The sequence below is a fragment of the Ixodes scapularis genome, unplaced genomic scaffold (genome assembly GCF_016920785.2).
Source record: "Ixodes scapularis isolate PalLabHiFi unplaced genomic scaffold, ASM1692078v2 PGA_scaffold9__187_contigs__length_104089568, whole genome shotgun sequence".
Lineage (NCBI taxonomy): Eukaryota > Metazoa > Arthropoda > Arachnida > Ixodida > Ixodidae > Ixodes > Ixodes scapularis.
The window spans coordinates 31895364-31919400 of record NW_024609884.1 but is presented as its reverse complement, the minus strand read 5'-3'; the positions used below and the strand labels follow the sequence as shown (position 1 = coordinate 31919400).

The window sequence follows — 24037 nt, the reverse complement described above, 5'->3', positions numbered from 1 at the left end:
CAAAACACTGCCTTAGCAGAGTTATATTACACCTAAGGTTCTCTGTTTTTGGATAATTTCGATAAACTCCGAAAAACGCTCGCCGGTAAACTTTTTGGTAATTTGAATTGATCTGAAAACTCGAAATTTCTAAATTCACAGTGGCAAAAAAAACAGATGGTATTTTATGAATAAAGTTTGTCAGATCACAGGGCTAGTGGCCCTAAAAAGGACCAATTCAGTTTTATTTTTTATTTTATCTTGGACTATTGACACAAGGGAGTTTCCTGTTCATCTCGTCAAGGTTCGTTCAGTACAATGTGTACTTATGACCACGACAAAAAACACTGTTCCGGTTTTCAGTTTGGACCATACCATACTTGTGTTTCTTAAGAGGGAGAAGGGGTTGTGCTTTGATAACAGTAAAAGATGTGAGCCTGGAGATTTCACAGGATGGAGAGAGCAGCTGAAGGTTTTATGCATCCAGGAGTTTGGCTATTTCAAAGTATACCGACGTTTATTGAAGTAAAACTAGTTTTCAAGATTTGTTGTGTAACAATTATTACGGCCAACTGCAAGGGCGCCAATGCCGAATGCAGCTGTAGAAATATCTCTCGATACCAGTGATTTTCCGCCCTGTATAAGACACTTTTTTTCCAAAATTTTCGGCAGTGTATCTTATATGTATTTTTTTTTGGCAATCTCTGAAGGAATTTCTGTTGATGCCGATTAGTCTTTTTTTTAACTATTACGCGTTTGGGCTTTTTTTTTTTTAATGTGTGGTTGTGAAATTTTTTTTCGGCAAATTTGGCGCTTCATAAGTGTTCTTAGAGACTAGTGCTCGGAGACGTTAATTGGTAGGTACAGCATTTCACAATATTTGTGCAACCACACGTTATGAAGTTTCTTCGCGGCAAGTGCGTGAATATAGGTGCGTCTTATACAGAGGTGCGTCTTATATACTAATTTTTACTTAAAAACTTGCTAAAAGTGGGGGGTACGTCTTATAAAACAATGCGTCTTATACACCGGAAAGTATGGTATGTCTTTGTCCAAACATTATTTATTTTTATAAAAAGAAAGTCCCATTAAACTCAGAATTTTTGAAGCTTGGGAATAAAACAAAAATTAACTCTGGCAAGCCCTGAATTTCAAGCGAAAAAAAAACTCTGAGAAGAACCCTCCCAATTTCACAAGGAAACTCTGAAAAAGCAGAATCCTAATTATAACCAGCAACTTTTCTTTGGGAGCAGGCAATCAAAAAGGCACCAAGCAAAACTAAAAATAAAAAAAAAAATTGTACAAACATATTTGATAAAAATTTGTTAAAGAGAATGTTCTACCTTTTGGATACTTTATTTAGACAAATATTCACTATATCTCTACATACGACTGATGGAACTGACAGTAACATATAATGAAATATTCTTTATACCTAAAATCGCCACTTCATATTCAATGTTGCTGCACAGAGAAAAAAGTTCTTTCAATCCACCACCTTCCAAAATTCTTTCCAGATGCCTGAAAAGCTGTGGTATATACTATACCACACATAGCTGTGGTTAAACCATTGATATGTTCATTAATGCCCACAAGCTAAATGCCCTTTCTCAAGGTAAGGTGCGGTCATAACCTCTTTGGAGAAGTTTAGTCACAGTGAGTTCCTTCTCTGCTCTTACTTTAACAGCACATGCAGCATACCGACAGTGATAATCAAGATACACCTCCCCCACGCTAACTAAGCCAGATATAAACTACCTTTCATACACACGCATGCAGCTTCATGTTGTCAAACCTCCGAATAGGCAGTTATCAGGAACTAACCTTTTATATATATGAGCACCCCTGCAAAATACACATGCGGACACCACTTGTCTTTCTGCCTGGTATGTCGGGGACCCTGACTAGCCTTGCAGCCTATTTTAAAGGGGCAGTGCAACGATTTTCAGACTTTAGCCAATTAACCGCAGATATTAATCTGCGTCACCTATGGAATGAAAAACAGAAAACCTCATTTTCTTGAAAGCGCTAGTTCTTATTTTAAAAAAATTAAACAAATCGAAGGTCGAAGTGCCTCTCAACTCTCCACGCCGACTTTCGAATGACAAACTCTGAGGGTTCACGTGGTTTCCCCTTGGGCCCTTTCTTTAGAGAGCCCAGCCGCTTCCTCCGCGATTGTTGACTTTCAAAGGATTAGCCTCATCGAATGTCGCGGCGAGCGATGGACACAAAGGACGGTTCGCCACGGGGCTGACGGCGAGTGTAGCAGCGGAGGGGGACAGGGTTTGTTGACTTCCGCGTACCCCCAGAGACGCCGTCAATTTAGTTCCCGTAGCCGCCACCGGCGGCTGCAGATCAGCAAATAATTTGTTTTTTGCCTTGCGATTACGTAGCAGAATAGCAGAATAGCGGGAAAGGTGACGCATTTTTTGTCACTTGGGCTTGTATAAACAATATAAAAAAATGCAAACTGGCAATTCTTTCAACATTAAAACTGTTGCACTGCCCCTTTAAAGGCAACTTTTCTCTAGACCTATTTTAGAGTATGCCTGGGTCGTCTGGAACCTTGACCAAATAAACCTTCAGCGAAAAATAGAAACAATTCAAAATAGGGCTGCAAGGTTCGTTTTTGGGAAATATGGACGGAAATATAGCTGTACTGGTACGAAAAATGAACTGAACTGGGAACTACTTTCTGCTCATCAGAGAAAATTGTCATTAAAGTTTTTTTATCTTTTGTATTAAAAAATAAAACTGCAAACAACAGTTATTCCTACTTAAAAGAACCTTATTATGTTTTTAGGCGGAACGACTAGGCCTTTAAACCGAGAGAGTTTCGTCCACAACGAACATGCATGCCAATTCTTTTTTCGTTGGAACCATTGCACAATGGAATCGTCTATTGGAAGTGCAAGTGTGCTGTCCTGATGAAGAGATGTTTTTTCTACACTGCAACCCTCCTCCAACAAGACCCTTGGGTGCTGCAGAATAATATTTCAATAAGAATAAAACAAAGGTGCAGGATTGCAAAAATGAATAAAACATCCAGGAACCTAGATCAGCCCATCAGTTTGGTACTCAGTGAATGTTCACAGCAACAGACCCTTTGCGAAAATCCCAAAAGCCCGCGCGCACCGCGCGACGAATAATGGGAGTCCTCGGTACGCCCCTCCTCCTGCTACCACATGACCACGTGGCATACGCAAGCAGGCGCAGGTTACCATGCCAACAACTTTTGAGCAGCAGAGTCGGGCGAGCGACGAGCAAACGGCTGGCCCTTTCTCATCCCTCTCCTTTGTACCGGCTCTGTCGTCTGCAGCACCAAAGCTTTGTCGAACCTGGTCGAAACCTGCCACGGTTGCGGTGCAAACTAAATGGATTCAGTGTCACTTCAATATGTGAAGGTAAGTTACGATGAATAACATATTCAAATAAGTTCAATTGTCGCGATGCCTTTACGCTGCCACAGATACGGTACGCCGCTAACAACGTACGACTCGGCGAATAGGCGGGATGGCGGATGGCTGCAACGGCTGCTGGCGGTAGCTGCCGGGACACGTGCGCAGTCGCGGATGCGCAACGAGAGAGCACGTCAGCTGTACCGAAGGTTCCCAAAATTCCCTGCCATCACGGCAATGTACGTTTTGCAACAGGTCTATTCTGCACTCCACTTTCGCTATTATTCAGGAAGTAGCCCCTAATGGGTGCTAAATTCTTAGTGAGCCAGTTTAAAAATTTCGAAGCTCGACAATTTTTATGAAACTCGCACCATCTATTAAATAAACCTGCTGACTCCTGAGCCAAGTCTATGAAATATCCCAAAACATTCATTTGCTGAGAAGAAAATGAATTCTAAAGATGACTCGCTCATGTCAACTTCCGAGTTGGAGTTAAAAAGAAAAGAGTTTTCAAACAATGTTTGGCTATCTTTCTGCGTGCCCAGCAGCCCAAGAGAAATACTAGCTCAGGAGAAGAGGCACAGTCCGCCTGGCCGGATGAATGACAAGGTCAAATGTGCTCTTGCTAGCGTTGGCATGAAGACTGTTGTGGGTTCAGCCCAGATGAAAATTGTCAAAATATTGCACACTAAATAACAAAAATGAAAGGAACACCATTCGGGTGTCCTCCAGCATGCATTGGCTTCCCTTTTCCAGTATTTTTCTCCCCCTTCATAACTGCATTCCTGACGGTTGGCTCTATGGGAATCCTAGAGGCTTTCAATTTCCCTTTTTTTTTACCCCTTTAGTCCTGTTCAAGGGATATCTTTTCACATGTTAATTAAAGGGCATTTCCGGAAATGCGGGCAAAATCACTCCCGCGAAAACTACACTTGGCACAGAAAAAAGGCTGATGCCGTAGTGGTCTGTGTCAAAGGGCCCATTAAGGAAAATTATTAGCTTTCAATATAATCGGGTAATTAATTTTGAGGAATTAAATTGTTAATTATTGATTTTAAAGGGATAGTTCTAATTAGAATGTTGCTGGGCATCATCAAAAACTACTAAAAACACCTACATTAAAATGATATAAGGCATGCATAGCATTTTATGGCGTTCCGAAAAAATGCTAAATTTGGACAAGTTTCTGGTTTTCGGTTTCTTATCAGAGCGCACCTCCGCGCGGGCAATCCAGCCCCCGTGTGTAAAACGTGCAACGTGCATGCACCGCCACGCATCTCATGTAAAAGTGTGTCTTCACACTGGCACCAACATTAAAAAGGCAAACCTCATGCGGCAGTCCAGAGGCTTTCTTATCTAGCCTATTCTACAAGCTATGCGTAGCGGCGCACGCACGTTGCGTATTTTAGACATGAGGGGGCAGGATTTCCCACATGGAGATGCGCTCCAATAAGAAACCAAAACCCAGAAACGCGTCCGAATTAAGCATCTTTTTCGTAACACCGTAAAATGCTGCGCGTGCCTTGTATCATTGCAACGTGGGTGTATTTAGTAGTTTTTTATGATGCCCAACAAGATTCTAATTGAAACCATGCCTTTAAAATCAATAATGAACAATTTAATTACTCAAATTTAATTATTTACCCAATTATGTTGAATGCTAATCATTTTTCTTAATGGGCCTGTTGAAAATCTAACAATAAACACCACTGGCATGAGACATTTAGTCTGGAGTAAGAAGACAATGAGGAGCATGGGAGAATCATGAGCGCGAGAACCGAGCAGTTGGACAAACCGTTTAACGCAAGCCGGTTGTGCTGCGATTTTTTCTCGACTTCAATGTCATCAAGAAATATACCTAGCGAAAGAGTGCCTTCAAGCACTCTTTCGCTAGGTATACAACGAAAGAGCGCTTTCAACCTTTTTTCTGTGCAATGCATAGTTTTCAAAGGAGTGATTTTGTCAGTGTTTCCGGAAACACTGTATATCCCAAGGTAGAAATAAAAAGTTCTACATAATTTCTTTCCCAAAAAACTGTAATATTTTTTACACAAATTTCATTTAAAGGTCACCACAAACCAAAACCGAAACCTTGCCTGCGGCGGGCAACATTGCTCCTGTGTTGTCACCTACATGCCCTAACCACATGGTACAAATCGTGACATCACGTAGCAGGCACCCGGGTGCAGCTCGGCACAAGAGTGAGTGTTGTCTGCTACGATTAGCAGACTGCTACACCAGACAACGCCTGCACAACAGCAGCCGCAGCTTTAGCAAATAAAAAAAAGGCAAGCTTTCCCAAGGGCTTCTTTTGAAAACATTAGTAGAAAGTGAAGTTCAGTAAACCACATGTAACTATGTCATGAGGGGTTTGTAAACCATGCCGTGCTCAACGTTGCAAACTGGCTTAAGGGGGGATAGTACCCCGACATGCGACTTCGAGATGTTCTGCCATTATCTCAGCTGCTTCTGGGTAAAAACGTTTTAAACTTTCTGGGCATATTTCGCTGTCCTTCTAGCTATACCAAGCAAAATATTATTTAAAACTATTGAGGTATTTTGTATTTATAAAAATTTGAAATAGAAGTTTTCTTGACTTAGTCAAGGAACATTTAAAATATAACTAATGCTAATAAAACGATGAAACTTCTCTCACACTTTCTATACAGTATTGGCATTTGACTGAACTAAAATAATAAGTTTGAAATGCTTAGGTCGTTCAAAATCAATTTTTGAACTTTGATACTTCAACTTAGGTGCTCTCTGCCTTGAGGAACTTGTAAATAAAAAAAAAGTTTTCATGCAAATATTATATTTTTAGTTCAGTAGATGCGCAGGTTATGCAGCAAAACGCGAGGGAAATATTACAAGAAAAGGTTCATTTGTTTGAGAGAAAATGTTCCTTATACGAGCGAAAACAGCGTTTTTCACAAATCACTTTTGAAAGTTTAGTTGTTCAACGCTCAGCCTAAAAAGCACCTGGTGCGTAGTCTTTAGCATCATTTGCTTCAGATTTCTTCGCGAAACCTTTCCTCGCACTTGCTTTGGCCTTCCTTCTTCGCTTGCTCTGAGCAGAGATCCGAAAGTCACTTTTGACTATTCGGGCCTTGTCCATCCTGTTGAGGGCCACATTACAAAACACTCCAGGTGTGACGCCTAAAGTCTCAAACACTTGCTTCCTTGCTTGGTTGCCATTGTTGTAGAAGCTAACCGCGTCATACACGGCTGCTTTTACTGTACATGCGTCCACAAATGTTGTCTTTGGGCACCTGCACCAGATCAGGTTATTCAGGGACTCGTAAACCTTCTGGGTTCGCCCATGAAGGCACCTTCGTAGAAGGTCCGGTGCTGCATTATGAAAACTAATTTTTCACGATGTCTTGTAAGTAGCATCAATTAGAAACAACTTTTCTTTCCAGTTGCACCGTTTTTTTTTTCAATGAGAGTTGCAATGTAAAGAAAGCTTTCTAAAGCCACGCCCACTCTAAAATGCCGATAGTATATTGATGACACCATTTTTAAAATACTTCTGGTGCTGCTACGAGCGTGCCGTTTGGAGAATATGTTCTGTATGAACCATAGTATTTTTTGGTTCAAATATTAAAAAAACTATTTTTGGGTTGTATTTACCTACCATCCCCCCTTAACAGATGCTGCCAGCGATGATGCATGCTCGCCCAGGAGAACACAAGCGCATGCACGTTCCGCGAACCATGTGGCCAACGACGAGCGCGCTGCTAGCGCCGCCTGTAGGCTTTGCTTGAAAAAGTACAAAACAAGCAAACAAATCTCTCCAAGTGCTCCGAGCACGACTAATGTAGCACAGAGTGGGCTGCGGCGACACTGTGGTATTGACTGCGCTGTTGGCCTTCACTGTGCCTCACCCACTAGGATTAGTAGATTTTGGTAGTTTCATGCACCTCAAATTTCGTTTGCCAGTTTCATCCACTTTTAGGTGGAATTCGATTGAAATATTCTGGGTGTGGTCTTTTTAGACAATACTAAAGAGGACCTTTAAAAAGACTAAAGAGGACACTTCAGACTGCTTATGTGTAGGAATGCAAAAGCATTCCTACACGTAGTGCATTCCTACAGGCAGCGCACCACATCTTCCTTTTTCACATGGCGCTCTGGCAGTGACATCACACTCCCCCACTGCGCAAGCGCAGCGAACCCCGTGGGCTCCACGGCTCCATGACGATGCACCTGCATTGCTGTGCTTTTCTTTGTGCTTTTTTTATTTCTGAGGCACGTCCACTTTGACTTTGAGCGGCCCCATCATCTTCCGTGACGATGCATTTGTGTTGCTGCGCTTTTCTTTTTTTATTTCTGAGGCGCGTCCGCTTTGGCCTTGAACGGACTCGCCGGCTTCCATGACAAAGTATCTGTGCTGCTGTGCTTTTGGCCAATGGAAATTAAAACTGCCATATCATTGATACAGGCGGTTATAGACAACGCCGACTTCGCTCAATTGGACAGTTAATGCTTTCGCATTAACGTATGCTTATGATATTTATTCCTAAAGGGGGTTTTGCTACAGTAGTTAAGAAAACCAGCAAAAACATGCCACCCTGAAGTATGAACCAGGAAACAGCTTATTTCCTGGAAAATGCCATGGCAGCCAAAAACTGCCTACGGTAGATGGTAACCTTAGTGGGGGATCGGTAGCCAAGCGCGCTAGCGCATCACAGCTCAAAGCGAAAGCTTGCACCACCGAGAACCAGGGATTATTTCCAACTTTGATCCCCACCTCTGCCTGTTTCCATCTGGATGAGCATCATACCAGAGTGTGGTCGTGTAATTACTGTGCATAATGCACGTGAAAGACTCCAGGTCAGCAGTCTTACTTTACTGGCTAAAACTCTCCTCTAAAACATTCAACCAATGTTGCCATATTTAAAGCGTAGAGCAATTTCTTGCTGTCTATTTAGCTTACCTGGGTAGAGTGAGGTTGTTTTCCCAGTAGTAGCGTATCTCGGCTACCACTTTGACCCAGAGCTGAGCCAGTGCCTCGATGCCCCCGCAGGTATGGTACACGTGAACGGCAGCAAGGGCCAAACGCCACAGGAGACTGTTGGTATGTGTTGTCTTGAGTGAATGGAAACTCTCCTATGGTAAGAAAAAAACAAAGCATTTAAAACAAGTTTCCATAGCTCTGGCCTTTGAAAAAAAAAAAAAAAAAAGTCTGCAAGTTTTTTGGTTTTTTTGTTTTGTTTTGCCACAGCAAGATGAGAACCAAAAGTATATCACCGCTTGCGAAAAAAAATAGACTGTACCTTCAGCTCCAGAAGCTTGGAAGTGGGGCCAACATTTTCAGAGGGAGAATCAAGTTCTGCACTTCCAACAGTTGAACCCTAAAACGCAAAAAAAGAAAAAAGAACCAGTTCAATCCTTTGCTCTGCCAGCGGGCACAAGCTCGATACCAAAATAGAAACGAATTCAGAAACCTTCAACATAAAACATACTCTTCTCTATATGACCATATGACAACACACCCTTGTTCAAGCCCAGCTTGGGCCGGGCTTGGACAAGGATGTGTTGCATGAACCCACATGAAGAATAAAAAGAATGTGGGGCAGCAGACCACATAGCTTTCTAGCCATTTGAACTTTCTCGTTTTTTTTATAGATATTAGATAAGCACTCTGAATTGTCCAGTTAATATTTTCTCTTTTTCGACATTGCTTCGCTGAATTGTTCAGCGAATATTTTCTGTGTTTGTTTGTTTGGCCAGGTATAAACTTTGAAATGACTAGTCTGAAGCAGTCTATGATGCCCTGATGAGACAAATTGCCCTATTAGCAATAGTCTTATGAAGAAAGGACATTTGACAAACAGGCACTGCCCCTTTCAGATTTTTTGGTGTGGATTGTGTGATGGCAAAAGAAACTTGGAGTTGCAAATAAAAATAATCAGGTGAGGCCAGGTCCCTGTTTAAAAATCTGTTGGACTCGGGTATATGTATATGCAAATAAAAATAGTCAGGTAAGGCCAGGCCCCTGTTTAAAAATCTATTGGACTCGGGTTTATTTAAGAAAACCTGCCGGGTTTGGGCCAGGCTTGGGCTGTGTCAGGACAGGGCTGAAACTTTTGGCCCATGCATAGCTCTAGTATCCACACCAGTGGCTGCGACAACATGATTTTACACCACCTCCTGCAGCAGAAGAAGCTAGATTTTCAGTGGCTTGCTGCAGTGAAGAATGACAATTGCGCACCAACTAAAACAAGTGTGTCTTGTTCGGATCATTTCTGTGACAGAAGCTATCCCCAAAATTTGTCGCTCATGCATGGACCGGAGATTCCTATAGAAGTAGAAAGAGTGAAACCCCGCATGATTCCTTCGGTCATGGCTCATACAAAAGAGTAGGTCACTACCAGCAGGAGTAGCTTTTTTTAAAAGAAAGCGTGCCATAGGAGCTTGAATGTGCACTTCTGTTTTCAGTGCAGTGTAGTATCGTGTTGTGGTTGTGATCACATTATCATTGGGAAATCGCAATATTGAAAATGAGATATAACAAGATAACATGAAAAATGCTGAGAAGAGTCCTACATATGAACACCCTGTCACCTCCAGTCTCCACTTTGTGACCTCTAACGCTTTGAACCTGGCTTGGAGATGCCAACAATAATGCCACAATGCCTTTGACCAATCACAGGTGGCAGTGAGGTTCACCGGATGCCCTGTAGCAATCGCTGCATGTTTTCTCAAAAATAAAAGTGGTCTAGTTTACTCATGCCAATTTCAGCACAATATTCAAATTCAGAGGACAGAAACAAAAGCCATTCACAAATCACTTTTCTTTAAATATATATTTCACCTGGACTTAAAATACAATAAAAAAAACTAGCCATCTCTTCTTCACAAATATTTTAACATACCAAGTAAGTGTCCACCCAAAATTAGAAAATAGATAAAAAAATACAGGAGGGGCACACCGGAGTGCGCGTGTCAAGCTTCACTGCATTGCACCGGTGCACATGCATCGAGCTTTTCCACTCTGCATCGGCGCTGCTCAGAGAACTTGCTGACGCAGGTGAGCATCTCGGTAAGTTACGTGGGCTCACATGCCTGGAGTGGGCGCTCGGTATGTCCTCCGCATATTTTCTAAATGTTTCCTGAAGTAGCGGGCGGGTGCTTATTGTAACTTGAGCGCATGCTCGGCATTTGACGGAACAAAATAAATAAATCAGTGCCCGTTTACAGGTCACACTGAACAAATTTTGGTTCACCTTTGCTTCAGGTTCAGCATCAGCAGTCAGGAAGACGTAGCCCAGAACCTCGACAAGCAGATCTTGATTTCCAAGGAGTGTATTAGCGTGGTCTCCGAGAGCCCCCTCTGAACGAGGCATCTGGGGCAGCCGGAACGACAGAGGGTTGGGCTGGGCCAGTCGGTCCAGGGCATCCAGGATCTCAGTCTTGGCTGCACAAGGCAACATTCAAATGCTGCACACTCACTTCCAATGGATGCACAGTTGCTGCCCTTAAAACTTCGGTAAAGGCGACTTCGCTAGACTTTTGTTAAAAAAAGAACCATGCAATTCCCTTTAGTACCATATTCTCCACACTAAACACTGTGCGACTTGACCGGCGCGCCGCCGCGTGGCCATTATTGAAGGCAGGTTGCGAGTACCCCAGCGAAACGAAACCACGCCGCGTACATTGGTATACATTGAGGTCGGAGCGGTGCAGTTGTGTCGGGTTGACAGTATGAACTGCTGCGTCGTTATGTGCTCCAATAGTTATGTGTCGTCTCTCGTGGGGATGACGTTTCATTATCTTTCAACTCGCCGTTGTTTTCTAACGAAGCAACAAATGGACCACGCCGTACGATGCAAGAAGTTTGGTTTCCCAATCATGTCTGCCACTGTATCGGCACAATGGACATAATCGATTCTGCCGCTTTGTGCGCTGCATTTGTTTTTGTTGACAGGAACGCCTACACATTTCAGGGCCGGTGGGACAAACTGGAATCCCGTCCCACACCAGCGGATATGCAGTGCCAATTTCGTTGGAGCAATGCCCTCCAAAGACATTTCGTCCCCATCATACATAATAAAAAAAAAACAACGAGACTTGGAATAACTAAAATAATGGACAAGCACACACACACGTCTCCATTCCATTATGTTCTTGATTCCCAGTCTCAGGTTTTTGATTATAAACTTAATTCACCAGCTCGCCTGCATATTTTGACTACCATCGTATGTGTCTATTTTTCCGGAGCAGCGTAGCATGCGATTTTGACTTTCTGAAGAAAAATTTTTACGGTTCAAACATTGAGAAATGCGAGTATAAGAAAAATTGCGATAAAACTTGCAAGTCACGGGTCAAGCAACGTTTGAATCTGGCAGTTTAGGTGTGCTTTCTTTTTCTAGTTAGCCTCCTTTCAGGCGTGGAAGTTGCCTTTTCTAACATTTAGGATTGCCAATAAAAAAAAAAAAAAAAAAAAAAAACTATGTCAGAACCGTTTTTGATCAAATCAATGCAAGAGAACTGAGACAGCTCAGTCTAAGAGGAAAGAAATCGTAAATAAAAAATCAAAAATATTTTTTATCTCAAAATGAGTACTTTATTTTTTGCTAGATGCCTTGATAAACTTGGCAAATTGATTCTTCAATCTGCCCAACCAACGACAACAGTGTAAAAAGAAATTCACTGTAAATTTAGTTATATTGTAAAGTGTAGTTTCAATCAGAACTTTTTTTTTTCTTCGTTTAACCACATCATACTATAACAAAAGGAGCTTGATTATTTTGGTTATTCAGAAAGCTTTATTTGCTGTAATACTTAGCAAAGCAAAATAGGTATCACTTTGAAGTTTATACATAATCCCCAGGAAAACAGCTTCTTCCCGCCCTAAATTGTTTTCGATTAATTTCATGCACACGGTGCCACCGTTGCTATTGTTTCCGAGTATGGTTCCAGACAAAATATTAAGTCCAACACAAAAAGTGAAAAGCAAAAAAAATAAATAAAAATAAACAACATAGAATTATGGCTTTTGAACTCGAGCACAGTTTGCGAGTCAACAAGTGACTTTTATTCTACTCTTTAAGTGGGCAAGGTGGTGGTATATCATAAAAGAAAGAGAAAGCTTGAGTAAGACAAAACATATAAGTGTCCAAGGCAAGATCAACCTTACATGCACAACTCTGTCTGTGTGCCTGTCTCTCTCAGTCACACACTCTGTCGGTCTGGGTGCATGTGCCCGCATGCATACTTTTCCTTTTTTGTATTTCGCTTTCTGATTTGCTTGCATAAGATACCATGTAATTGACAAAAGATGTGAAAGATAGAAACAAAGCTCACCTCTCCGATCAGCAAAGAGCCCACATTTCGCTCATGTTCAGCTTCTATACACTTTTGTTTGATTACTTTTTTTTATTAAACAAAATATATGCACATGAACAGAATCAAATTACAGACACACAATAAAAATATATTTCTAAAATTAGTTTTGTGAGAAAGGCGTTGATGTGGGAAAGTCATCATAGTCAAATTGGTTTGACTTAACCCATTCACTACCAAAGCCGGCGAATCGCCAAGCGTGCCGTCAGGGGCCATGTTGCCAAAGCCAGTGTTTCGCCGGTCTGCATGAATTTTTGTTTTAAAGAGCCATTCATAGATAACGAGCTGTGCAGACTTGGGGTAGCGTAGTTAGATATATTGCCAACAGATGGCGAGGGTCGTTCCATTCGCTGTGTTTATTTGAGCTTGTTCTTTTGTGTCGTCTTTCCAGCTCGATCGCTGCCTGCTTGGAGAAGATGGCAGAGTCCAGTGTACGGTGTGGCCTTTTTAATGACGAAATCATAGATATGCTCTTCAACAGCGATGATGACGGGACGTCTGGTGAGGATAGCGAGTTTTCAGCCTTCTGTCAAGAACGGGAGCGAATCCGACAGCAATACAGAGTCTGAATCACGACAAGAGCGCATTGGTTGTGCAACGCCTAAGCGACTGAGGATAGAGTGCTTCGAGATCCTTCATACGAGGAAGAATCTGCGACGGCTTATTGATTTAAAGACTTCAACGAACCACTTAAACATGTAAATAAAAATTTTTTTCGTTCTCTGCACTGAGTTTTACTGTAAAAGCATATTATATTTTACTGTAAAAGCTTATTATACAAGCAAAACAGTCACGCCTAGTGTGGCCTTGTTTTAGAGGGAAAAACGTGCGCTACAGATGGCCCAGCAGCGTACGACGCGTGCGGTAGCGAATGGATTGAATTCCAACTTAAATTGACTTCGACTTTTATTCTCCACGCTAAACCCATTGAATTTGTAGCAGATTAATTTTAGGATATCATTGCCTCCTGCAATTTTGTCTAAAAAAGTAGTGGCTGCACCTTCTAGAGCCCGGAAGGGTTCCCGTTGGAAGCCAGCCTGCAGTACGATTTATTGAGGGCATTAAATTAGCTAGATCAGCTTTCGCAGGTATGCCCCAGCCCTTATGCAACGTAACCCTCGAAGTGTCTGCTGAAAGCACCAAAGTTCCGTCCGTGCGTGCTTCTGCAGCCACAGCTCCGCACTCAGAAAGGTGCGGTAGGCTGCTGAACGTGTCCCACGGTCGAACGCCTGCTCCTCCACCAGTGGCGCTATGCGCCTTTTTCAAAGTTCCCCCTACAGTTCCTGCACAGAGCGTATAGTCTGCACCCAATGTAGAGTCCGTAGGGGCCACATCTGGTGGGAAAAAAAATTCTATAGGCAGTCCACACCTGGTGCATAGTCTGCACATGGCACCTACTCTGCAAGTAAAAATTTTCATACACAGCAAACGTGGGCAAATGCTTGCTTTATTAGCTCACAAAGAAACTATTAGCATATGTAAGTCATCATTAACTTACCCCGTACCGCACCCGTCAAAATCAATCAACCGTGATTGACGATCTGCGAGCCCCGTTGCAAAGCATCCAATGCGTTTCTGAACAAGTTATGGCATTTGGTGGGTGGAACAAACACTTTTTTTTTTTCCCCCCACGAGATGGCGATTTATTACAACCAAACACATAACCGAGAAAGAGCGCTCCACGCTGCGAACATGGCGTCTTCATCATTCAGTGCACCTACTCGGAAGCATTTGAAGCCTTACAATTCGAGGGCATCTGCAGTCGATTTTGTTGCCGATACTAGCCCAGTTGAGTCGGAAGATGATGTCGGATCATCAGATTATAGTTCCAACAGCGATGATTTCTCAAATAAACCTGGAACATCGATAACTGCACGTCGGAAGGCTTGTTCTGGTTTCAGTTTTGGTTTTCATGTTCTTTGCTGGTCCCGCGTGAAAGTATGGGCGGTATTTGCTCTAAAATCAGTTTTTGTATAGTTTTTATTTTTCTCACAAGATGGCGATTTATCAAATGCACAGCCAAGGAAGAGTGCTCTTTGCATGATGCTCCTCCTCGGAAACATATGAAGTCTCGAGATTCGTGCAGTCTATTTTGTTGATAACACTAGCAAGAGAGTTGGAAGATGATGTGGACGATCATATTTTAGTTCAAAGGTGATTTGTGCTTGTTGTTGATGCATCTGATGGTAAGATTAGACATTCTTATTTGAGGTTCTGTATATAGTTGTTCTTTTTCCCCAGGAGATGGTAATTTATCATGAACAACGATGCAGCCAAGGAGATAGCACTAGAAGATAGCACTGGGTGGCCTCCCCCAAGAACATGGCATGTGTGTTTGCGGGTTTTATGGTGCAACAGCGACGGAGGTGGTTCTGAAGTAGAGGTCCCACGCCTGTCGTGCGCCGCCATCGCCGTCCAGCTCACAAGACCCACGATACGCGATACGACGCCATGTTGAGAATTATGCAGTGAACGCACAGTATGCTTCCAATTGTCTGAGTAACTTTTTTTTTTTTTTTTTTTTTTTCAATCAACATATTTACAGTTTTTTAAAAGCAACAAAAAATGGGTATAATATTTTTTTTTTTTATTTTTAATGTTGAGTGTATGACTTTGATGACCCATGACTTTGATTATCTTTGGGGGTTGTGTCTAAACCATAGAAAACGGCACATGACCATGGAGAAGAAAGTGAGCACGACTCCAACTGGTCAGTTCTCGATCAGTGGTTTTTGGGCGGAAAGAAAACAAATTTCAAGTCGCAAATTCTGTTCTAGGTAGTTGGGCTCTCATGTCATGTACAAATAAAAACCTTGGCGAGCATAAATATTATGCCAGTGTCCCTTGAAGTGAAGATCTCTCACAGGACTCAAGGACTGGCTTGGTTACATGGAACTTGTTATCACACTCCATAGCCCACTCTGACTGCCATAAATGAAAGAGTGACAACCTAATTAATGGTTTGATATCCCGATAGGGTAAGCTAGCTTGATATTGAGAGCAGTTACATGAGGATGCAGCGAGCCTGTCTGCCTCCTCATCAACCCTTATTCCCACGACTTGGAACCCAGCAGAATTTTATATTGTGACCTTTATGTAAAGCTCCGTTAAGTCTACCTCGCACTTGTTCCACAAGCATATTCTTAGTGGCTTTGAGAGAGCATATTGCAGTAATGGAACTCTGAGAGTTCACAAATAATACTACCCGTCTAGTTTTAGTTTTCAGAATATAATCCAGCAAAAACGACACAGCATAGATTTCAGCAGTAAATGGAGTCGCAAATTCGTCAAGACATTTTACTCTTACAAAATGACCAGAGTGCACAGCACAACCAACAAAAGATGAAGTCTTGACACAGCCAGTGTAATAGTGAACATAATCTTTATATTTCTCTTCCAGGTCAAGGAATTTCTGTTGAATCGAAGAGCTGATGTGCAATTCTTTTTAAACTTAATGAAAGTCCAATCATAAAAAACACTCACCACATTCCAGGGGGCAACGCAGACTGCATTCTGAATTAGGTTCTGTCCAGATGAAGTTGAAGTGAGGAACGAAATAGCTCTATACGAAAACTTAAGGGTCTGACAATGCTTGTCAAAGAGACGATTGAATTGGGACCTTTGTACTGAATTATATGTTGGGTGATCAGGGTTCGTTAGGATCCTACACGTGTATGTTAGATTGAAGTACTGGCGTCTTATACACAGTGAAATCTCATCTGATTCCACATACAGACTAAGTACAGGTGATGTCCAAAAAGCAACTGTTGCCAAACGCAAGCCAAGATGGTATACAGGATCCAACATCTTGAGAGCAGACGGGCAAGCTGATCCGTACAGCATGGTGCCATAATCAAGACAAGATCGCACAAGGGTGTCGTACAAATGCAAGAGGCATTTCCGATCCGCCGCGTCCTCCTTTTGAAGAAAGGAAGGTATGCCCCTCCCCCATCCCCTCCTCCTTTCGTCACGAAGTCATGACATCATTTTCCTAAATTTAGTGGGGAAACTGAATTGGTGTTGAGATCATGTAAGGTTAATTTCCCCCCTAAATTTAGCGGGCCAGTTTTCCCACTAAACATAGCGGGGAAATTAATTTAGCGAGGAAACATCCCATACTGCAACGTGCAGTTACACCGAAGCCACTCAACCCGGAAACGGGTGCCCAAGAGCTGCGCTCTTGAATAGGGAGAAAGACATGGACTACTTCGGTGCAGTAACCAGTTTTTTGTTCTACGTTGCACGGGTCTGCGTCTGCCACTCCATGGTGTCCGAGTCAAACGCAGAAGCAGCCGAATCGTCAAACTCCATGGACAAGTCTGCCTCTTGAAGCGTGCCGCTGGTATTAGCCAGCGTTTTCTTCCGGCTTGGATTGCGGGGAGCCAGGCTCCAGTCACGACCAGCCGAAGAGGTAGCGGAGGTGCTGGGCAGACCGTCTTTTAACTCTGCCCACTCCAGCCCCTTGGGTACCAAGGGAAATGCACGAGAGTTGTGCCGCTTTTTGGAGGAGGAGGCCCTCTCCAGTGAGCTGGGGCGGGAGTGTCACTCCTTCTCTCCGGGGGAAAGCCTTGGAGTAAGGACAGGCACTGGCGTTACCTGCCTGTCCTGAGACTAGGGGGCAGCTGGTGTGCTCTCTCCAAAAGGTGGGGGGAGCTGCTACCCCTGCGAGGTGATTGGGGCCCAAAGAGCCACTGCCAGGTCTTTAGGTGAGACCTGGGTAGCCTTCGATTTTGTTTGTGGTGGAGGGCCGCTGCACACCGTGTCAGATTACATACCTTTTGAAAGGAAAGAGAATTTTTGCTTTGCCTCCTCTGAATATGTGATGTCCTCTTTGGCTCTGAGGGTGAGGATTTCTTTTTCTTGTCGCCATAAGGGGCAAAAGCGAGAGTATGCAGGGTGAGGACCCTTGCAGTTGAAGCAGGAAACCGCACTTTCACAGATGTCAGCTAGATGGTCGGGGCTGCTGCATTTTGCACATGTCTCCTTCCCTTGACAGCTGCATGATCCATGGCCAAAATGCTGGCAACTGAAGCACTGCTGGGGGTTGGGGACATAAGGGCAGATGGGGCAGTTAAGATATCTTGCCTTGATGGCTTGTGGAAGTGTGTGTCTTTCAAAAGTAAGGATCACGTGTTTGCAAGGAATTTCCTCACCATTTTTACGAAATATGATGCACCTGACAGCAACAATGCCGACACCTTGGAGTCTCTCAAGGAGTTCTTCCTCACCAGTGTGAAAGAAGTCGTCCTCGGAGAGGACTCCACGGATGGTATTGAGCGTGCGGTAAGGACTTAAAGACACCTTTACGTCAAGAATACTGGTCAGCTTCAGGAGCACTTGACTTTGTTTTTTGGTGGTCACCTCCACAAGGAGGTCTCCAGAGTGCAGTTTTTTTGCCGTGTAGGAGAACCCTACAAGGTGCTCTAGAACTTTGGTTACAAAAAAAGGTGACATCTTAGCAACTGATTTCTGTTCATCAAGAGAATGAAGAACAAAAAACTTTGTAAAGGATTCTACCTCAGGATCTTTATCAATGGGTTTTTGTTTAAAGCAGGACCTTTTAAGGGCGTGCCCTCAACGGGGTTTGGAGAAGTGAGGTGCCATAAGAGGGCAAAGATTGTTCAGAATCAGCGGTGCAATGCCCACCACCGAGCCCAACAAGGTGTTAGGTAACGCAACATAGCAAGAAGGGCTTTTTACTTTTTTGCAAAGCACTTGTGTGGTCCACGACACTTTGTTGGGCATGCATGTGTGTCCAAAACAAGTGTTCCTTATTTGATTGAGGGAAGTTCACCCAAGAATATCTTCACCTACAAAAGTCACTACCTAGGCACTCTTCTGCACTAAATGCAGCACGATATGTCAAGGAACTGATTTTCGCGGTTTGTTTAAAGTAGGTTACATTCATTTGGCTCATGGTATAATGCGGGGGAAAATGTAGCCATACTTACCAGGAAGGTCATCTTCTAACACCATGTTCTTGAGTACATCATCCAAGGATTCTCTCATGTTACAAACAACAGCAAAGTTTCCAAGGTACTCCTCTGAAGAAAAAACAAAATAAACATACACCCCTTAACTACAAACAGCAGTATTGTGAACATGCATGTTCTTTTGCTTCAAATTACTAAAATATGTTTAGGAAATTCTCCATTTACAAAGAAAAAACACTTCGCTCTATGTATGGAGACTATTTTACCATCCTGCATTCATGTGGCCATATAAAAACAATAACTTTGTGCATGTGAATATATGCACAAAGATTTTTAAAAATTTTTTTTTAATGGTTTAATGAATGCAGGATTGTAAAATAGTCTCCATGCACAGAGCAATATTGATTTTTCTTTTCTGTGGCATGTAAGTGGAGCACACGCCTTTAAGTAAAAAATGTCTACCATGTTCATGAATGTACATCATGACTGGCAAGCATGTGCAGTCAAATGTATGGTGGGTAGGGGTGTGCACATCAAACATCTGTAATTTCTGGTGTCAACTCATGACGTCATTGTATGTATACAGACTTTTGCGCCACCATGGAATAATAATTGGGTTGTGGGGATATTTATACAGCGTGTAGTTGGTCAGCCATTAACGCCACCATGGAGTTTCTTCACTGACCGTGTTTTAACTTGTCACAAAGATGCAGGCATGTGGTGGACAAGTACTTCAAAGTTTTCAGCATGCATTATTGTCCAGGTGGGCAATTAAATATAAAAAATGTATATATTTTCCAAACAATAGGCAGGCAGTTCTGTAGAAATAAGAAATGGTGTTCATAGTTGCTGCAGCATGCACTCATTTAGTAAAATAATTTAGCAGATGAAAACTAAGATGATAAATTTTTCACACATCGTAGTTTTGTCAAAATATATGCCTCGACTGCACCAAATGCAGTTTCAGTTTTGCGAAATAGACCTAGCGAGGTCATTAAAAAAAAATGGTTTTAATCCTTGATTTGTGCATGTACTCACTATTAACTTTGAAAATATAGATTCACCTTGTCATCGGATCTTAAAAAAAAATCTAAACTCTCAGGCTCAAGTACCCACCTGTGCAGTTAACTGAATCAACGGCTCAATAATATCAATTAAGACGGCACAATAGTAAAGTGTATGAAATTAAAAGTTAGTCTTGTCCACCTCATCTTATGCACATGTCCCTTAACGTCGCTTACTCTTTCTGCAGTGTACAAACACTGCAAAAGGAGGCATCTACACCATAATTAATTAGAGACCATACAAATAATATGCCAACAGTAAGTACTAGATAGCCATCTAGTAGTCACAGATGACTATTTATTTCTATTTATTTATTAATTGTTCGGTCTGTTTACAAACAGCTCAAGACCTTGAAAAAATGTAGAGCTAAAAAGCTAAAACACCAGTACTAATACAACGTAAAAGGATTAAAACTTAAGTCGAAAACAACAAATCAAAGACATGTCATCAAGATGCTAGCAGGCCTTGTTTAAATGCCACAATGTCAATACACAAGTCTAAATCTTGCCTATAACACGAGTTTTAAACAAGCTGCAAACATGGTAATGGAAACAATGAAGTCAAAATTCTGCAGGTAAAAAGAGAAAAAGATTCTACATGTTTCTAAGGAAAACAAGATAAAATTACACTGAAGAGTGATGGTGCATCAACCCGGGCGTTAGATAGAACAACAGCAAGTGTCCTAAAGAACTAATGCAAGTCCGCAGTGGTGCATGGGTAACATAGAAATGCAGTAAGCAAAGGCTCACTCACCCATAAGGCAATGTGGGTTTTCATTCCAGCGCATTCGGACTGACCACTTGGGAGCATTTGCAGGACAAAGATCGCTGTAATAAGGATGCAACAACTGAGATATTTCTAAGCAACTCTAAATATACCGAAAGGGTTTTTACAGTAATGTTCCAGAAGATAGGCAATCCCCTACAAAGACAAAGTGGGGTAGAAAAGGGGCTGACCTAAAATTAAGTGTGTGGTCAAAAGTTGAGAAAAAATTCTCGATTTGAAAGACCAAAAACTGCTTATTCAATTGCCTTCGAAGTTGTCAAAAGAACAAAAGCTATTGTTTGTTAAAACTCACATTGTCGACCTCATTTCACAAATGAACAGTACCCGGATAACAGAACTTCTAATGGCAATTTTTTTTAAAGAAAAAAGTGGACAAAAAAGAGGGGTGGGTTATCTTTTGGGCTGGGAAATCTCAGAGGATATTATGAAAATATTTTTATGAAGCTTGAAAATACAAATTATTAATCTACCAGAATAAAAAAAAACAGATATCCATTAACCAAAAACTTTATTCTATACCCATTTTATGAAAACAATTATAAGAAATGTATATCAAAAACCGAAACTGGCGGTTCTTAACCTTGAAAACAAAAAAGGCTCGAGGTACACCTAAGCACTTTTCTTACGAGTTGTGAATGCGAAAGCATGCAAGCCGCTCGTCCGCTCCCTTAGTTCGTCTGCTGTGTACTTTTCGTCACTGGTCGGCGCGCGCGCCCTCTCCTCGGTTCGCTGATCTGGGACGCACCGTGTTAATGGCACGCTGACGAACATGCAGCGCCATGGGGTGAGCGGTTATTGAAACTGACGTGCAGCGGCCAATGAGAGCCTCGTCGACGTGCGCTAGCCAATGGGACTGAAGCCGAAATCCATCAGCTTTACTCCGCTCCTTTGGGATCGAGGAAACTAGGTGCCGTTGTCAGGCTTTTTGTGTGGTTTCATAGCTGGGAGCTGGCTGCACTTGGAGAAAGGATTTAAGGGGCCGTTTGAAGCTGATGACTTTGGCTCGCTCCATGGGACAGTTAATTCTTTCGAATTAAAACACCGAGGATAAGGAAACAAGGATGACAAACACACTATTACTATGTGCTTCCCTGAAAAATACACACTCAAAAATACACACTTATGATTGGCACATATGAGCCAAAGTGAGCCACTGAATTTATCTTCCTTGAGCAACGAGACTGCATACAAATTTTAGATAGACAATATATTTTCTATTAATTTAATTCAACACCAAAAAGGTCATGGTGCACACATTAACATACTATGTATTGCAGCCTCAACATGTTTCCTGGCTTGTCAGTTTTCATTACCAAATTACAACTGCTCAGATATTTGAAAATGCGTCTGGCAGGGCACAAATCGGGCATTGCTACTGGTCTCTGGTGTTATCATGTGAGAGTAGTCGGTCGAGTCGAAGTACAGACAAAGCACATCAAGCTGCCTGTGCCACCGGACCTCTAAACTAATGGTAGCAGCTCGGAACAACACTCAAGTAGACCACGGACAGACCGAGACATACAATTTGCGCCATCCTGGTTCGGATTGACACAAAATCAAATTAAATGTTCATCCTCATATTACATATTACTTAAGACTGCACTATATAAAAAGTAGTGAATTTAGAATGAGAAAAGAATGCGAGTAAGAGAGAAAAAAAAAGCATAGTAATGGTTTCCCACCTGTAGACATCATTATCAACAATAATGTCTTCTGGAATGGATGGCCATGTAACAGAGAGCTGCATTTCCCTATAGAAACAAAATAGAAACATAAAAGCAGGGGATAAACCACTTTCAGTCCTTGCAAATTGTCCTTTCGAAGGACGGTGCTAAGAGGGTGCTTACCCAATGGGATCTTCTAAGGCACCGAACGGAAGCTTTCCTAGCTTGAGGTTCTCCATATCAAAAAAGCCGTCCTTCACATCTTTCACAAAAAAAAAAATATCAATTAGTTTTTATAACCGTGCAAGAGTTCAAGATTCTAATGATGAAACACAAAAAGGAAACAGACTCAGAAGTTAGATTGCACACAATTCAGGGTGCAAAAACTGCATACAACTGTGTGGATAGAAAGGCAAACAAAAACGAACTGGACAAGCTAAATACTCCTGAACCTTACTATAGGCAACTACATTTTATGAAGAATAAGACATTTACATTCCCTTTGTCCTGACCTAGGCACAAGTGCACGCTCTTTATAGTGAATCAGCTGCATGTTCGCCTCGATTTTCACATGCTGTTGCATCATCAAGTCCAGTGCGCAATATGGGAACAGACCAGGCGAAAGATATACACTGTGCCTCTTGTCTTGTCATATCAAAAAAAAAAGAAAAAAAAAGTTAGACCAAGAAAGTATCAAATTCTGAGCATGCTTTTGTTTTGAAAACCGGCTATTTGAAAATGTATTAAAAATAAATCGTGCAGTTGCCATGAAAATAAACAAAATGCACAAGCTTATGTTTCAAAGTATGGAACCTAATGAGTGGAGTTGTGTGTCTTGGGGGTTTACTTTTCTTCAAATTTGGGGGTGTTTTTCCAGGGTTTATTTCCCCCCGCCCCAAGATTCTGTTTTTTTTTTTTTTTCTATTTTATTTTGTCGGACAAAAATGCCTATACATTTTTTGGGAATTATGTTGAACAAAACAGGACATAGATCTCTAGAGGTTGGAACCCAACCCTCTAGAGACCCATATACTATAAATGACTCAATTTTTGCAAGAACCTAATGTTTGCGAATTTCAAAAATCGCCTACGATCCGCAAAACAATAGGTCCCGCAAAATCTTGGGAGCCAAATGCTGACACTTCGGAAGCTACATTGAAAGACGGTGATTTGTGAGCAGCCATCTAACAACGAGAATACACACATGCAAAGGTTCTCATGTGATTGTTACATATGTTCTATTAATAACATAAGTATTTAAATATTGGAAAGAAATATTTAAAAGCCGGAATGCATGATCACCCCAATTCATGGTCATGTCAGGTTCTAATTTTCGTTTTGCTAAGATTGGAACCCACTAATAATTAAAAAATCTTCAAATTTGAACCGATGTGCAAAAATTTGATTGAGCAAAAATTAAGTTGTTTACTGTACTATCGAGAGCAGTATGAGAGGGAACAGCGGAGCGCGTGCCAAATAGCCTCGAACCCTACCGTAGCGATACGCTGTGGCAGCTCTTGGAAAGAAGGTGGAGAGAGCGGTGCGCTTTCGTCTGCTGCCGGCACCCCTGCCACTGGCAGCTTACCTTTCACGCAGTATAGTTCATCGCCAACAACTAACGGCGTTAACGTCTTGATACAACTTGATACCACCGTGATCAAAAATGCGGTTGGCGACAATGATAACTATTGACGTTTGGATCATCTATTTGTTCTATTTTTCACGCACAACCAGTAAAAAAGAGAGTGATTGGGAAGCGTTGTAATCATTCCCACATACGGTTGCTTTTTGTGTTTTATTTCGAACTCTGCCAGCCCATACGCCCCAGCGACACTTCCAATACGGGCAGCAAGTCCGTGATTCT

The 24037-nt window shown here is 42.1% G+C and overlaps 1 protein-coding gene across 1 annotated transcript in view; it reads right to left on the bottom strand.

The window, feature by feature from the left end:
* Positions 1-24037, bottom strand: part of LOC8034357 (rab3 GTPase-activating protein catalytic subunit) — a 284365-nt gene that overhangs the window by 238436 nt on the left and 21892 nt on the right. Inside the window, exons 9-15 of the mRNA XM_040222765.3 lie at positions 22357-22435; positions 22192-22260; positions 20477-20550; positions 18677-18769; positions 10607-10797; positions 8654-8731; positions 8314-8486 (exon numbers count right to left, since the gene is read on the bottom strand). Coding sequence (XP_040078699.2) covers positions 8314-8486; positions 8654-8731; positions 10607-10797; positions 18677-18769; positions 20477-20550; positions 22192-22260; positions 22357-22435 — 757 coding nt within the window. The remainder of the gene's footprint in view (positions 1-8313; positions 8487-8653; positions 8732-10606; positions 10798-18676; positions 18770-20476; positions 20551-22191; positions 22261-22356; positions 22436-24037) is intronic.